Source organism: Poromitra crassiceps (genome assembly GCF_964638095.1).
Source record: "Poromitra crassiceps genome assembly, chromosome: 22".
NCBI lineage: Eukaryota > Metazoa > Chordata > Actinopteri > Beryciformes > Melamphaidae > Poromitra > Poromitra crassiceps.
The window spans coordinates 6,755,635-6,772,228 of record NC_139647.1 but is presented as its reverse complement, the minus strand read 5'-3'; the positions used below and the strand labels follow the sequence as shown (position 1 = coordinate 6,772,228).

At 45.7% G+C, this 16,594-nt stretch overlaps 1 protein-coding gene across 1 annotated transcript in view; it reads left to right on the top strand.

Annotated features, from left to right (window-relative positions):
• Positions 1-16,594, top strand: part of LOC310796129 (uncharacterized protein) — a gene marked incomplete at both ends in the record, with an annotated part of 167,935 nt that overhangs the window by 98,075 nt on the left and 53,266 nt on the right. The window contains 3 exons of the mRNA XM_083658276.1: positions 4,701-4,745; positions 13,525-13,581; positions 13,674-13,718. Coding sequence (XP_083514402.1) covers positions 4,701-4,745; positions 13,525-13,581; positions 13,674-13,718 — 147 coding nt within the window. The remainder of the gene's footprint in view (positions 1-4,700; positions 4,746-13,524; positions 13,582-13,673; positions 13,719-16,594) is intronic.

Sequence of the window (16,594 nt, the reverse complement as noted above, 5' to 3'; positions counted from 1 at the left end):
TGAGAACCACTGGTTTAAAACATTCTGTCTCTAGAGGCAGGATTATTGGTTTTCCTATGCAGTCTATTTAGTAAACACATCAAAGACCTGACAACTTCTTGACATTTACATTATCCTTGTGCTGTACTCATTGTTTTCTGTGAAGACTGCCAACAGCAACAAGCTGTCTTTAGAGTAGCTGAAGAAATACTGACATGAAAATAAATAACCAAAAAAACATTCAAAATATCAAAGTATCCCTTCTTTAGTTACAGACAGACAACAATTCATCTCCCTCTCCGGTCGCACCTCCACCTTCTCCTGTGTTACGCAGGGGGTCCCCCAAGGCTCAGTCCTTGGCCCCCTGCTCTTCATCTGTTACATACTCCCCCTTGGTCACATCATCCGTAAATTCAACCTGGACTTCCACTACTACGCCGACGACACCCAGATCTACATCAGCACAAAATCCATTCAGAACCCACCCCTCACCCACAGCGAAACCTGCATATCCGCAATAAAAACCTGGCTGTCCCACAACTTCCTCAAACTCAACAGTGACAAGACAGAACTACTTCTCATCGGCACCAAATCCATACTCGGCAAAACCGGACCCATCACACTCACCATTGACGACACAACCATCACCTCCTTCTCCCCTGGCTCGCAACCTTATCTTCATCCTGGACCCCACCCTCTCATTTGATCCCCATGTCAGCTCCATCATCAAGACTTCATACTTCCATCTCAGCAACATTGCTGTCAACATGTCTCTCTCTAGAGCTCCAGAGACAATGTCTCTCTCTAGAGCTCCAGAGACAGTATCTCCTTCCAGAGACAGTATCTCTCTCCAGAGACAGTATCTCTCTCCAGAGACAGTATCTCTCTCTCCAGAGACAGTATATCTCTCCAGAGACAGTATTTATCTCCAGAGACAGTATCTCTCTCTCCAGAGACAGTATATATCTCCAGAGACAGTATATCTCTCCAGAGACAGTATCTCTCTCCAGAGACAGTATCTCTCTCTCCAGAGACAGTATATCTCTCCAGAGACAGTATCTCTCTCCAGAGACAGTATCTCTCTCCAGAGACAGTATCTCTCTCTCCAGAGACAGTATCCTGCTCCAGTACCCACAATGTGTCACTGGCAGATGTTTGTGTGAGGGCTGTCAACTGAGTTGAAACAGTGATGACGGCTGTCCTCCACACCAATTAACCAGAGCCCGTCTCCACAGAAAGGTGCCTGTCTAACCTCAAGCTCACCTGCTTTAGTCATTTAACAGATTATTTTGTTGAGAAATGATTGTCAGAGTTCATTGGAGTAAACCTTCACAGGAGAATATGGGATCTGAAAGATGCAAAAACGACATTTTCTAGTCATCTGATGACATGTTTACATCAATAACTGACTTTATAGAACTCCAGAGTGGGACTTTTGTATAAGTAATTGAGGCAGTAACCCGAGATTGTCCCCCCCCTTTTATTAATGCGTCTTATTGTGAGCAGCAGATGAGACAAAAATAGGTTCTCAGCAAATAAATCTTAATAAGCATTTTGTAGGTTTAGTGTGCTGGTATTCTTCAGGCCTAAGTTAGATACTTAGAGTTAACCTCAAATCATCACGTGGTCTGACTTCTCATTCAGCCTCTTGATCCAAAGTATCACTATTTGTTTTAATGATGAAATGCAAATACACGGGCATCCAATTAGTAGCCACTTCAGAGTTAAAAGAGTTTTAAGGGCAGATGTGCCAAAATAATTTAGAAAACTGCATAATTCATCACCTGCTTGGAATAATAGCGTATGAAATATTCATTCGCTAAATTACTTATGTGTGTAATCTGCTTTTGTTGTGGAGTTCAGAGGAGAAAGGGCAAGAGCAAGGGGTAAAGGCTCGAACAAACACTGATCTTTTTTTGCAGACGTAGCACGGATTCAGTGTCTGCATATTAATTATCAATGAAAGAAGAAAAATAACACAATCCCCCTGGTTGAAAAGACAAAGATGATTTGTTTTGAGTGGCTCTGCATGTAGTGCACTATTCCATGAGTCCTCAATGAATAGTTGTGCTGCCCCAGTGCCTGAGTGCTCTTTTGCTGCCACAAAAGATAACCGACCTGAGGCCGGTTCTCAATTGCATTTCAAAGGCTACAATTTCCTATGAAATATAATGAAATATAATGTCAGTTATTTGAAGTGGGGAGGTTTTTGCTGGTTTCTTCTTCCCACATGTCGATGGAATTTGACATTTTCTCCTTGCGGCTCTTCTTGATGAAGCTCTCATTCATGTTCACAATGAAGCGCAATGAATGAAGCAAGGAAGCCATGTTTTTGTGGCCACAGATTGGCAGCAGCCTGTGGAAATTGTAACTGCATCACTGCAATAAAGTTGCGTAAAATAATCTGATATGATTAGATCTTTGTGTCAATCTTTTATGATGTGGAATTCAAATGTTGAACTTTAGAATTGCTCAGAAGCTGCCTTCTATCTCATAATTCCACTCCAGTCAGAGGTTAGGCGTGGGCAGTTATCGAGTCTCGAATTGTGAGTTAGAAGGACGCTTCCGAGCTATGCTAAAGTTCCAAATATGAATTTCTCATCATAATTTCTTTTATTTGACACCATGATCATCCATATCAGATTAGTCTACACGACTTTATTGCAGTTACAATTTCCATAGGCTGCCAGTCTGTGGCCCTTCCAAATTCATGATGCCCCCATATCCAATTCTTTTTGGCTATAAATGTACCAAAGTATATGATGGCAAAATGGACACATTCTTGTGTGTCACTGACGTGTAGGGCAGGAAGATCATGTCTCAATATAACAGTTGTGTCACAACGTACAATAGAAAGAAAGAAACGTATTCAGGCCATGTTGTCTCATACTTCCTGTGCTGATTGCACTGCTGTACAGTGAATTGATATTGGCCAGATTGATTTGACATCCGTCTTGTGTGTATGAGAGCCAGCTTAGTGGTCATAACACAGACAGACACAGCGATGCTCTGCCCGTTCAGATGATAGGATGTCCACAAAGCTTGATCCGCTTTTCTCGTGAGGACATAAGCCCCTCTTGATGTCAATTATACCAACGTTGGTTTGGTTCAGATAGCAATTACAGACAGTATATCTCATTAAGATGTCAGCCAATAGCATTACATCTCATTAAGATGTCAGCCAATAGCATTACATCTCATTAAGATGTCCGCTTTTTGAAGACTTAAGGCATGAAAACTTTGTGCAATATTCACTTAGAAAAAAATCCAGTTCTGAAATGAACTAAATTGCTCAAAATGCTTTCGCTTCCTTCTGACCTGGTTTTTGCCATGCTGGACCACACACACTGGCCTGGCCTCCAGTATCTGTGGCACTATCTGCTCCTGGGTTGATTGATGTGGCCGGGGGGCGCACACAGCTGGGTGGAGGGGGCGCACACAGCTGGGTGGAGGGGGGCGCACACAGCTGGGTGGAGGGGGCGCACACAGCTGGGTGGAGGGGGGCGCACACAGCTGGGTGGAGGGGGGCGCACACAGCTGGGTGGAGGGGGCGCACACAGCTGGGTGGAGGGGGCGCACACAGCTGGGTGGAGGGGGGCGCACACAGCTGGGTGGAGGGGGCGCACACAGCTGGGTGGAGGGGGGCGCACACAGCTGGGTGGAGGGGGGCGCACACAGCTGGGTGGAGGGGGCGCACACAGCTGGGTGGAGGGGGGCGCACACAGCTGGGTGGAGGGGGCGCACACAGCTGGGTGGAGGGGGCGCACACAGCTGGGTGGAGGGGGGCGCACACAGCTGGGTGGAGGGGGCGCACACAGCTGGGTGGAGGGGGGCGCACACAGCTGGGTGGAGGGGGGCGCACACAGCTGGGTGGAGGGGGCGCACACAGCTGGGCGGAGGGGGGCGCACACAGCTGGGTGGAGGGGGCGCACACAGCTGGGTGGAGGGGGGCGCACACAGCTGGGTGGAGGGGGCGCACACAGCTGGGCGGAGGGGGGCGCACACAGCTGGGTGGAGGGGGCGCACACAGCTGGGTGGAGGGGGGCGCACACAGCTGGGTGGAGGGGGCGCACACAGCTGGGTGGAGGGGGCGCACACAACTGGGCGGAGGGGGGCGTACACAGCTGGGTGGAGGGGGCGCACACAGCTGGGTGGAGGGGGGCGCACACAGCTGGGTGGAGGGGGCGCACACAGCTGGGTGGAGGGGGGCGCACACAGCTGGGTGGAGGGGGGCGCACACAGCTGGACGGAGGGGGTGCACACAGCTGGGTGGAGGGGGCGCACACAGCTGGACGGAGGGGGCGCACACAGCTGGACGGAGGGGGCGCACACAGCTGGGTGGAGGGGGCGCACACAGCTGGGTGGAGGGGGCGCACACAGCTGGGTGGAGGGGGCGCACACAGCTGGGTGGAGGGGGCGCACACAGCTGGGTGGAGGGGGGCGCACACAGCTGGGTGGAGGGGGGCGCACACAGTTGGGTGGAGGGGGGCGCACACAGCTGGGTGGAGGGGGGCGCACACAGCTGGGTGGAGGCAGTAAACTGGAGAGTCGTGGGCCACACAGGGTGCAGCAATTAGGCTGTTTTCTTGTTGTTAATTAAAAGCGGATTAGAGACGGCCACAGGAGGTGCTGTCGAGCCTTAATGGCTGGCAGGAAGTACGCCCTCCACACCTGCTGTCGCCTCTTCACTCACGCATCTCCCTCTTTACTCTGTCTGACAGGGACGCAGAGGGAAGACGGGGGAGTCTGGAGCCAGAGGCCAACCTGTAAGTGCTATAAACACACACACACACGCGCGCACACACGCATGCACACACATACACACACACACGCGCGCGCATGCACACACGCACACACACACACATACGCACACACACACTTCCCCCCCACAATTCTTAAACTTCTTAAACAGAAAAGAAAATCTATTTTCTTTGTTAGTTTTGGTCTCTCCTGATTCTATATATCACTGTATATATTATATTATAATATATATATTTATAAGTGTTTTACAAATGAATGGCGGATGAAATCCCTTGGAGCATATATGCCTAACCCAGAAGAGGCACTCTATCAAGATGGCACCTGAGAAAGCTGGAGAAAGTATTGACACGTCTTGCTACAGTATAAGGCTTGTTGACTCCTTGAATTGTAGTCTCTTCCTCAGGCATCTAAATCAATCCCCCAGACTGCTTGTCTATACAGTAGACTGTGTGTGTGGTGACCTACAGAGCACAAACACCACCGTGCGCTACAGACTGCTTGTCTATAGACTGTGTGTGGTGACGTACTAGTACACACTATAGAGCACAAACACCACCACATGTTACAGGAGAGTAGGGATGGGACCGATCCGATCCAATATCGGTATCGGGTGCCGATACTGACATAATTCACGAATCGGATCGGATCGGATTTATTTATTTTTATTTCATTTTTTGTGTGCAATTCCAGCGCGGGCCGCACAGGGGGGCGCTGGCTGTAATTTGCCCATGTACAGTATAATACTATCCTTCTTTGCCTTGTATATTTTCTTAATTTTGTCTGCTTTTTGCAAGGTATATTAAAAAAAAAAATCTTTAATTGGCCAAATCTTTGCCTATACTGTATATTCAAGAAAAATATCGGTATCGGAATAATATCGGTATCGGCAGATATCCAAATTCAGGTATCGAAATCGGATCGGAAGTGAAAAAATGTGGATGGGTGCATCCCTACAGGAGAGGGTCTGTCGTTCTCAGCTCTGCTCTGACATCGGGGACAAACAGGAGTGCGTCGGCATCGTGAAAACAATACGATATCAGAAGGCTGCGTGTTTTTGCTGTCCAATTATTTCCATGCACTGTTGCCCTGATTAAACGTCTGATCAAGACATCGGGTTTGTCTTATTTTATTTCAATTCCTCAAAGATCCTGTTCCGCTTCTATCGCCGTTATGCTCAATAGGTTCAATTATCTTCTGTATAATTGAGCGACTGACTGTTAAACCTCTCCCGCATGATTGGAGGCCTCCTCTGCCTCCTTAATAAGTCGTAAAGTTGTAGGACATCAAGTCATTGGAGAGAAAAGAGAAGAGAGGGGATGTCGAAGGTGTGACATTTCTAAATGGCAGCGTCCTGATGACACCTAGAACCCGTGCCGGCTCTGCCTCTGCTCGTCCCCCCGGAAAGCAAAGTGGCATTCATGTTTTGCTGAGGTAGCGCCGGTAACAGTTGTTTTTCAAGGTCAAAGTAGCATCGCACCGGGACGCGGTCACTCCCCAGGCAGACTGAAAAAGGCCATTGCTGTAAATGAAACAGCTTTCTTCTAGTTCAACTTGCTTATTTAAATAACGTTTAGAAAACCTTTTTATTTATTTTTTATTTTTTTTGGTTTTTATTCGTTCGCCCATTTTCTGCCCAGTTGGCAGGGGGAATTTGCTGTCCCGGTCGTTGCTAATCTGGGGAGAGTTGTAGACTAGCAGTAGCACATGCTTCCTCCGATACATGTGGAGTCAGCAGCCGCTTCTTTTCACCTGACAGCGAGGAGTTTCACCCGCAGGACCTATAACGCGTGGGAGGATCCGGTTAGAAAACCTATAGGAATGAAGAGAGTATTTTGAGTGATGACAGTAGCATTGACTGCACTGTGCTGTCCGTATGCTTGTTCTTATATCATTTTTGTGTGGAATGGCCCTTTCTCACTTCACCGTCTGAAAATATTCTCTGTCTCTTCCTGTAAATTGCAGGGTCCCCCGGGAACCTCTGGAGGAGCAAGTGGCAAGGTATCGTGCAAAAGCATTCTTCATCACCAAACAAAGTGCCGACATGTGGCATTTAAAGTAGATCTCAGATGCCTCTGTGTTTGATTTAGCGGTCCTAACCTGCAAAGGCTGTATTGTCAAGATGACTGAACCGCTTTCATTGTCGTCGTCCCCCAAATAGGCTAGGATGTCTATCAGCTGTAAAACAATGTCTGTAGAAAGATTCACCATGTGTAAGTATCACGGGGTGTAACGACACACATATTCGTATTGAACCGTTTAGTGACGAGGCTTTAGGTTCAAACCAAATTAATCTTTCACTGCTGAACAGTGTATAAGTCTTCTACAAGGATATCCTAGTCAACAAAACTGAAAAAGATGACAGGTGTTACAAAACATTGTTGTAAATTGAACTAAAAATGTAAACCTAGAACGGGGTCAACTTAAAGCATTACTCACAATGTTAACGTTAGAACGTTTTTTTTAAATTAAATAATCATAATTCTGTGATTACCATTAACGATACAAGTCGCCATTTTGATGTGGCTGTGACGTCAACTCGGACAAAGCGGCGCTCTGGATGATACCCGAATTTCCGAGCTGTGATTCCCGCCTGAACGACCGTTCAATTCACCGTTTACAGGTCGGAAGCCGTTTTTTCCGGCGGCCCCGAGTCATCTTGAACGCGGTATCAGTCCCAAGATCTCCCTCCTCTGTCATGCCACCTTTCGGTCTGTTCAGTTGTCGCCTGTGCGAGCAGTGAAATAGCTTTTCCTCCGCCCTCACCTCACCTCCCCCTACACCTCCTGCAGCCTGGCACAGTGTGACTCAGTGCACACACTCCAAACAGACAGATGGCCATTACGTACAGTGCCTTAGCAAAAAAAAAGCTCTGCAATCATTTTCATAAAGCCCCCAGGGGGCGCCGTAGCTCACCGGGAGCACATGGTGTCGGGAACACATCATGAGATACAGATACGGTACGTGGTGGTGAGAGGGAATTCTTAAACCAGGCCCTCCTCCCGCTGTCCCTAGTGGCGAGCTGCTGTTTCCTTCACCAGCCCACCACCCCCCTGCACCCCCTTGGCCCACCTCCGCACGCTGCCTCCAGTGGCCCAGTTGTGATCACGCTGAGAGTGAAAGCTATTGTGTTAGTGGACAACCTCCTGACCGCAGCTGTTGGTTTGATGTATAGGCGTGTCGTTTTGCGGTGGTGTTGGCTCCGGCCGCAGCGTTTCCTCCCCGCTCCCTCTGCCCACAGGAAGGAGACGTGTCGGGCCGGCCAACCTTGAAACGGAAAAGTTATCCGTGTTGCGAGGAGGACACGCTGATTATACCTGGAAACAAATGCGATGGCAGTAGGTGTACCATAGGTGGAGGTACGGCGGACGGCGGTTTTGCGTAGATGAAAAATGACATGCTGTATTGCCCATGTCCTAGTAAGTCAAACTTAAGAGTAAAATGACGAATATAGTAGGTTACCTTGATGAAGTTTTTGCTAAATTGACTTACGCATAGAGACACTGCATGAAATAGGCCACGCCCATCACGGGGGAAAAGCTCCGTTCATTTCCACACACCAGCGTCATTTTTCTTTGAATTAAACATAGCTAAAAGCTGTTGTGTGGTGGCGCTGCGCAGACAACAAATGTAAAAAACCGCCAGTTAACGTTTTTTTGTACTCCTGAGCAAAACAAGGAAGCCATTGAGAATTGGCGAGAAGAAAAATGTGGATCTAGCTGTCAAGAAGTAAGTTGGAGTGTTCATCTTCCGTATATACGATCTTTTTGTGCAACACGCAACCATGCACGCGACATAGGAGAACGCCAGGATTGGAGGGGGGGTTCCCCGTTTTCCCCCGTCTTGGGCGTGGTTTCTGAATGATGACGCGTTACGCAATGTCTCTATCGGGGGAAAGTCTGCTGTAAATTGGCTACTGAGTTGCAGCTTTATTGTCTTTCACTTGAATCAGTCTCACATGGTAAAATGATGGAGCCATCATCAAACTCCAGACTTGACTTGGCAGAGAGGGCCATAGCTGTGAGATGCTCCAGCAAGGTGGTTCACCTATTGCTACTCCACTTTACTTACTTCCATAGGCCTTTTGTTCAGGAAATTACTGAGAGAGTTTGGATACAAAGATGAAAAAGGATGGATTAAATGCAGCAGATACTAGTTGAACATAGTTGCTGTAGATACTTGTCGAACAATAACGATAATTACAATAATTATCACGTAAAAATTTGGTTTTGTTTCATCTCGAGAATTTGTGAAAGAAGTAAGCAGAGCTGTATGCGGACTGTCACACTGTTGCACAATACTGAATAGAGTTCCAAATGATAATTAAATTCTAATCGACTGGTGGAGTGACACCAGTGACACCTGCAGGTGACACGTAAGTAGTAACGTCGGTGTTTTGGAGCAGGATGACAAAGCGAGCCGTTTGACGTGAGAAACGACACATCGTAATGGTGAAATAACTGGCTGGAACACATATCTCCGAGTGCGTCTTCAGAGTGGAATTGCTGACTAAGATGCTGCTGTTGTTGGTTGGTTGGTTGGGGGCATATGGGGGGTGCAAAGGTATGAAACATTGCTTTCATTGCTTTAATGCTTCCCAATAACGGCGCGTGGCCGGCTCGCACATGCCATGAATCAGTCATGCGACTGCATTAAGGAAAGATCTCCGCTTTATCATTATGAATTCATGCTGAGCGTGGATGACAAGAAGACTCTCCAGGGCATCACTTCCCATTCTAAACTGCCATCATGAAACGAGCGTGGCGACGCGCGCGAGGAGGAGTTTACAGAAGAAGCCGACATGATGAGTGACTGCTAAGAGCGGCTACATCAGCCGAGTGGACGGGAATGGAAAGAGCAGCCATTTCCATATGGGGCGGTAATAAGCGAGAGATCTTTTAGCCGCGACAAAACAGATGCGAGTTAGACTCGACTGCAGCTTGTTGAACATCTGCGACTTTTAAAGTTTAAAAAAAATGGTTTGCGAGGAGGCGCATGAATCACCCCTCATAACTGCCTCTCCCGCTGACAGCCTCAAACGGCTCTGACAGAACGCTGCAGATACTATATATTGATGGAGAGACGTACGGGGGACACCGACGGGCTTAATGACAGTTTGATGACACGTCTCCCACAGACATGCCTGTCCTCCACACAGCGCTGAGCACTCTCTCTCATTGTGTATACACACAGCTAGGTAAATACTAAGCCGTGCTTGAGTTCATCTCATTTGAAAGACATTAACTTGTTACACACCACGGTCTGCTAATGACTGCTTGACTTTGAATGATCTCAGTCTATCTGAAAACATCTGGAAACTCCACGGACATCGTCGCTAATCTCACTTCAGTTCACTTAGATTTATAGCTTCTTATCACACAAGCAAAGGGCTTTACATAATGCATCGCAGTCATATACGTATACTACATCAGGGGTGTGCCACCTTAGGCACCTCACGATTCGATTCGATTACGATTAAGGGTGCTACGATTCGATTATTAAACGATTATTACGATTATTACGATTAATCACGATTTTCGATGCATCTTTTTCACCAAACAGGATTTTTTTTAAGCAAGGTATATTTGTCAGTATCCATTAATTAAAGTAAACAAACAAATGTACCTCCATTATCTTCAGTTGCGACTGAAGTCCACGCATCACATGTTACAGCCACCCTGCATGCTTTCTTCAGTGATTCCAGTTTCCAGTACTTCGGTTTTGGTCTCGTTTTACAATTAAGGAACTGCTTTCCGGGCGAAATACCGTATTTTTTGCAAATTAAGCAAAAAAAAAATGCAAAAAAAAAAAAAATTAAATTTTTTGCAAATCGATAATCGAACATTGTGAATCGATTTTAATCGTCACGTGACTCATCGCGATGCATCTAAAAAACGATTAATCGGCACACCCCTAATACTACATCATACATCTACACACAACACAGGTTACATACATCACTTACTATACATTATAATACTACACAAACACAGCATGTCTGACTGTGGGAGGAAACCCACGCAAACACGGGGAGAACATGCAAACTCCACACAGAAAGGACCGGGGTGGAGATGCGAACCCACGACCTTCTTACTGTGAGGTGACAATGCTAACCGCTGAGCCACCGGTAATCTCTACGTAATCTCTATTCCAACCCATAAAACGTTCTTCCTAGAGTCTATCTATATCAGTGCATGGCTCAACATTTCATAAACAGGTGACACCCTGGGCCGCTATGGAATTTTCATCAAATATGATTTTCATGCGTCTTCAAGGTCTGTTTTAGATGTGTCGTCTGATACACTTGATGCCTCTGTCAGTGATGAATCAGCGTGAATTGGCTGTCAAAACGTAGAAAAGCACGTTAGACAAGGCCTAAGGGTTGAACTCCTATCAAAGAGTTCTGAAATGAGAGAAAACGCTGATATTGTCCAGTAAACTGTCTCGTTTGTCATTATGGGATATGTTATGATTGATGGACTGCACAACAATGATTTTTCTCAGTGGTGAGATGATGGTGGTTCAACCTTGTTGTTGAAAGAGCTTCACAGGATTCGATGCTCAAAGTCACTTTTCCTAACAGTGCCTCCCTCCTCCACCTCAAATATTAATAGGACAATCCATCTGTTCATACATGTCAGCCATCTACTGGCTTCATAACAGCTCATCATCTGGACGAGGAAACACTGACTAGATCTCATTAAAACAATGGCATCACAGCGGCTGTTGTTCCAGAGTAGAAAGAGAGGGGGAGGCGCTGAGGCTGGATGGCAATTATTGTCTGATGTGTGTGTAAATGTCGCCGATGTCCCCCCGTCTTCTCAGACTGCATGCACTACAGACACACCGTGATATCTCAGAGCAGAGTATCTGAAGCGTCGCCTGCACTACAGACACACCGTGATATCTCAGAGCAGAGTATCTGAAGCGTCGCCTGCACTACAGACACACCGTGATATCTCAGAGCAGAGTATCTGAAGCGTCGCCTGCACTACAGACACACCGTGATATCTCAGAGCAGAGTATCTGAAGCGTCGCCTGCACTACAGACACACCGTGATATCTCAGAGCAGAGGATCCGAAGCGTCGCCTGCACTACAGACACATCATGATATCTCAGAGCAGAGTATCTGAAGCGTCGCCTGCACTACAGACACATTGTGATATCTCAGAGCAGAGGATCCGAAGCGTCGCCTGCACTACAGACACACCGTGATATCTCAGAGCAGAGTATCTGAAGCGTCGCCTGCACTACAGACACACCGTGATATCTCAGAGCAGAGGATCCGAAGCGTCGCCTGCACTACAGACACACCGTGATATCTCAGAGCAGAGGATCTGAAGCGTCGCCTGCACTACAGACACACCGTGACATCTCAGAGCAGAGGATCTGAAGCGTTGCCTGTCCATGTTTTGGCACATGTCAAGGAAAGCAATATTCTTGGATGAACAGTCGATGTGTTGAGATTCTGTTCTGCGACTTGCTGTTTGGAGAAGAACTGAAGAGGAAATGAACAGGTGGGCTACTGGATATGGAAACTGTCTGGAAATGCGAGATCATGGTGAAGAGTGGGCGGGATGCAATTCAGTCTGGAGCCAGGCTAAGACATTTCTCGCAGTCCAAATGCATCGCTGAATTTTGGATGGCCCCATTCTGCTTTTTGGAACTGTCCAAAAAGGAAAGTCTGGCACCCTATATAGACCGTTTCAACTTGACAACATCAACATTGTAAATTGGCCCTAGCTTAATACTTCCTGTTGCAGTGTGTTTGCTAAATGCTAATACAGAACTTTTGTTTGCTAATAATAATTCTCAAACTTTTTCATGCCAAGGACCCCTAAACTCACACAAATTAGACGATGCACTCGCATCTATCACCTCATCATCATCATCATCATCATCCAGATGATGGGGCTCTGTTTGTTTCTCTGTCCTACTGTGATGTCATAAATCCCACTGTGACATCATCCGTGATGTCATAAATCCCACTGTGACATCATCCGTGATGTCATAAATCCCAGTGATGCCATAAAGCCCACTGTGACATCATCAGTGATGTCATAAATCCCACGGATGACATCGTCAGTGATGTCATGAATCTAAATTCCCCTTTTTGCTGGGGACCCCCCCGTGGAACCCCCTCCAGGACCCCACTTTGAGAACGACAGGACATACACTAGAGTCCCCAAAACTGAGCTTGTTGACTTGAAATGAACGTGGGGACTGTATGTGATGAGTCTTGTGCAGAAGGTTCCTCCTCTGCCTACAACATGCTATACCTCTGTGTTCACTGCTATCATGTGATATGAGCCTGTATGTCCTTAACCAAGAGTGCAAGTACATGTATTTTACAGCGATGTTGACTCAGTTATATTCTCACTTATATTCTGCACACAAGAGAGGAGGAGGGAATCGTATTCTTTTTTTTAAATGTGAGGACGGTTCACCTGCAGTCATAAAGTGCCCTCTATTGGCAGACAGGGGAATGGTTTTGATCTTGCTCGCCCGAGTATGGAAAAGTGCTGCAGTGCAACAGGGGCTTGAGCCTTTCCTGATCTCATAATACCCACAGTCTCATAAAGCCCAGAGACTTGGCTACAGCTGCATTTGTTCAATTCTAATTGATTCTAATGACAAAGTAGTGGGATTCTGCCATGACTCATCGTCTTTCCCGTGTCTTTATTCATAGCAGGGGCCCTTGCCCGAGTTTCACTTCCTGAGCTCTCTGTCTTTCCCACCTGTCTGCGCTGTCAATCATTGTCAGCTCTCTGCTCTGCCGTTCACAGGGAGGCGCGGGTGAATCTGGCGTCCCGGGAGAGAAAGCAGAGCGAGGAGGAGACCCTGTACGTATTATTCTCCCTAGCACAGTGACATTTACAATGCCATCTCCTCTGCGCGCGACAAAGTCATTAACCGAGGCCTCCTCCTCCCACAGGGCGAGCCAGGAGCCGAGAGGGCTGGCGGGATGAAAGGACAGAAGGTAAGTCACATCAATGTCATATGTCACCCCTCCGGCCCCGAGAACCTGCCTGTGTCAGTGTGTGTGAGAGAGAGAGACTAGAGGTCAGAGTATTGTTAATTTTGTTAGACATTTTTTTTTTTTGGTTCTTAGTCTTAGTCCTGTGAGAAATGTCCTGTTTTTATCGTATTTAGTCAACCTCATCCTGTTTTTATTTTGTCAAGTTCTAGTCGACTAAAAACTAGTATTTTAGGCTCATCCTAGTAAAAGGAAACCACAACCGTAACTTCTTTTGAATTTCCAAACTCATTGGAAATATCTATTAATCTGTTGTTATGGAATGCATTGTTTTTTTTGTTTTATTATTTATTTGCACATATTTAAACACCCCCTAAAGTCATGTTTCAAGATGTGTATAAAATACTCTATTTTGAATAATAATTTGTGTTTGATGGTTTCCCCCAGCAAAAATTGTTAAATTATCTTGTTAAAATCCTTCAAATGACTTCCCCTCCTTCTCTCTCATTTAAAAATCCGAAGCAACCAATCAGGGATATCTAGAACATAACTAGCCAATCACAGCATACAACACAGGCTTTCAACACATTCCAACTCGTGACAAAGTGACGTCAAAGGTTCCTGACCGATCTGCAGTATATGATGAGTTGGGAGTGAGAATGTGTTGGGGTTTTAACTGCTGAATACTGGACAGTGATTGGATCCAAGATTCGTGATGTCACAAATCTTGCTTGTTGAAAACGGCCTTTTCAGTGAACTCAGAGAAACTTTCCACTTTCAGAAGATGATTGTGGAAACAGTCTTCTAGTGTCAAACTCTGCACAGACACCATTCTGCACAGTGAAGCTCAGACATCCAACTGAAGGAACAAGAAGAACAACTGATTCTGTTTCTTAAAAAAAAAGAAACAGAAACTGAGAAAAGGAAATCAGCGAAAGCTTGTGCAGGTAGAGACAGGAAAACTTAACCTGTCTTATTTTGGGTCTCTACCTTAGAAATTAAATCAATATTCATAATAATCCGTACACAGCAAAAAAAAGAACAATATAAGGAAAACAAAAGAGCAACCAAAATGAGTAAGTAGACAGTTAGACAAGTTAAAGGGTTTGAACGTGCAACAGACACAAATTTCACTGTTTAACTTCTTCTTCTCTTCCGATTGGATCTCTTCCCAATTTGTCCCTCCCTAACATTTTCCTCTAGTTTTTATTTGTTGAAATGCTGTATTTTAAATCCATGTACCGGTAGTCCATAAACCTGATACAGTGTTAGCATGATTATTTCATGGCTTTTATTGTTTGTGTCCTTTGCTCTTTTAAGCATGTTTGAAACGTTATTTCAAAGGAGTTAATTGTGTGTGTCTTTTGCATTTGTGCATTTTCATTATAATTGACAGAGTAATAATTGGCTGTGGGGGTTTCTAGTAGAGTAGCTTCAAAAGGCTCTCTGGTGGCAAACTGCCCCCCCCCCCACCCAATCATATCTCTATGGCATACAGATGATTTTGAAGTGAGTTTTGTGCTAATTCGAAAAGCTGTAATAAAACTGTCTAACACTACAGTACCATAGAGTCTATGAAAGTGTTATAAAAAAACCACACCACTTACTAAATTGATCTATTTCAGTGACAGTCCTATGACTCTCTCTTCTGAATTCAAAGGGGGCAGTGGGTTTATTACTGACCCATTTGAAATATCTTGTGAATTTAATAGCTTCTTTGTAAATATTGGTGCTTCATTAGTGGAAAAGATCAAAAGTACCGATGGGAGTCCCTTGGACTATATTAACGAGCAGCACATTGTTCTATCTAAGTTTGAGCCTCCCAGTGCATCAGAGATGAAGGACATCATTGATGGTCTCAGGAGGTCTGTAGCAGGTCATGATACTATTTATTTATTTATTTATTTAACACATTCACTGCCAGACGTTTTTTTTTTTTACTGTAGGTAGGTTCTGCCAGAGGGTTTTTTTGAGGATTCTGGCTCATCTTTCAAGACCCGAGGATTCTTTTCTGCTAAGATTTTGTGAACACACAATATCTCAAAAGAACTAATAGAATGTGTGCTTTCTCTGTCTAAAAGAGTTAGTTTGTAGAGTTAGTAGTTATGTAAGCATTAGCAGTTGAATACAGCATGGTTTCAGCGTCAGAAAAATTATTCAGAGATAAACGGCTTTTTGTGAAATTCGATAGAACAGTCACTTTAACCATTCATTTTTGGCATCAGTAAGACGTCAGACATCTAAACAATAGTTTTGAACAGTAATTTCCTCCATAACAGCAGGAAACCCCCCTCTGCTTCCAACTCCTCCCTCCGTGGGCGTTCTTCTTGGCTGCAGCGGCCGTGTCACAAGCTTGTCACCAGTCTCACTGCTTTGCTGCTGCTGCTGCCTGTCTGCGCGGCCGCTGTTTGAGGAAGTCTGGATGGACTCGCTCGCTTCTTGGAGTTTTGGTTGAGAGCTTTGATGAAGCTTTTGCGATTCTGGTCATATTTATGCTGCGTGTTTCAAAGTGTGTTCCACCTGTAATCTATTATGCAAATTTGCAATCCCGCATCACCAGCAATCAGCGCGAAAACGAAAGCGTTTTCGCCAATCCATTTTCATGAGAATGGCTGCTTTTTGCTTGCCTTCCTCTAGTCAGGAGAGCACTGTCGCCACTTAGTGGGTCGGTGGAATGGGTTGTAAACGTTCGGTGGCTCCAATAATTATATAAGAGATGTAAAAGGGTTAGATGCACATCCCACGGTCAAAAAAAAAAAAATCATTTTTTTGACGGAGTAATACGTCAGTGGCAGTCAACCGTTGGATTTTTTTTGACGGAGTAATACGTCGTTGGCAGTGAACGTGTTAACGATGAGAAGCACAAAACCAACCAATGT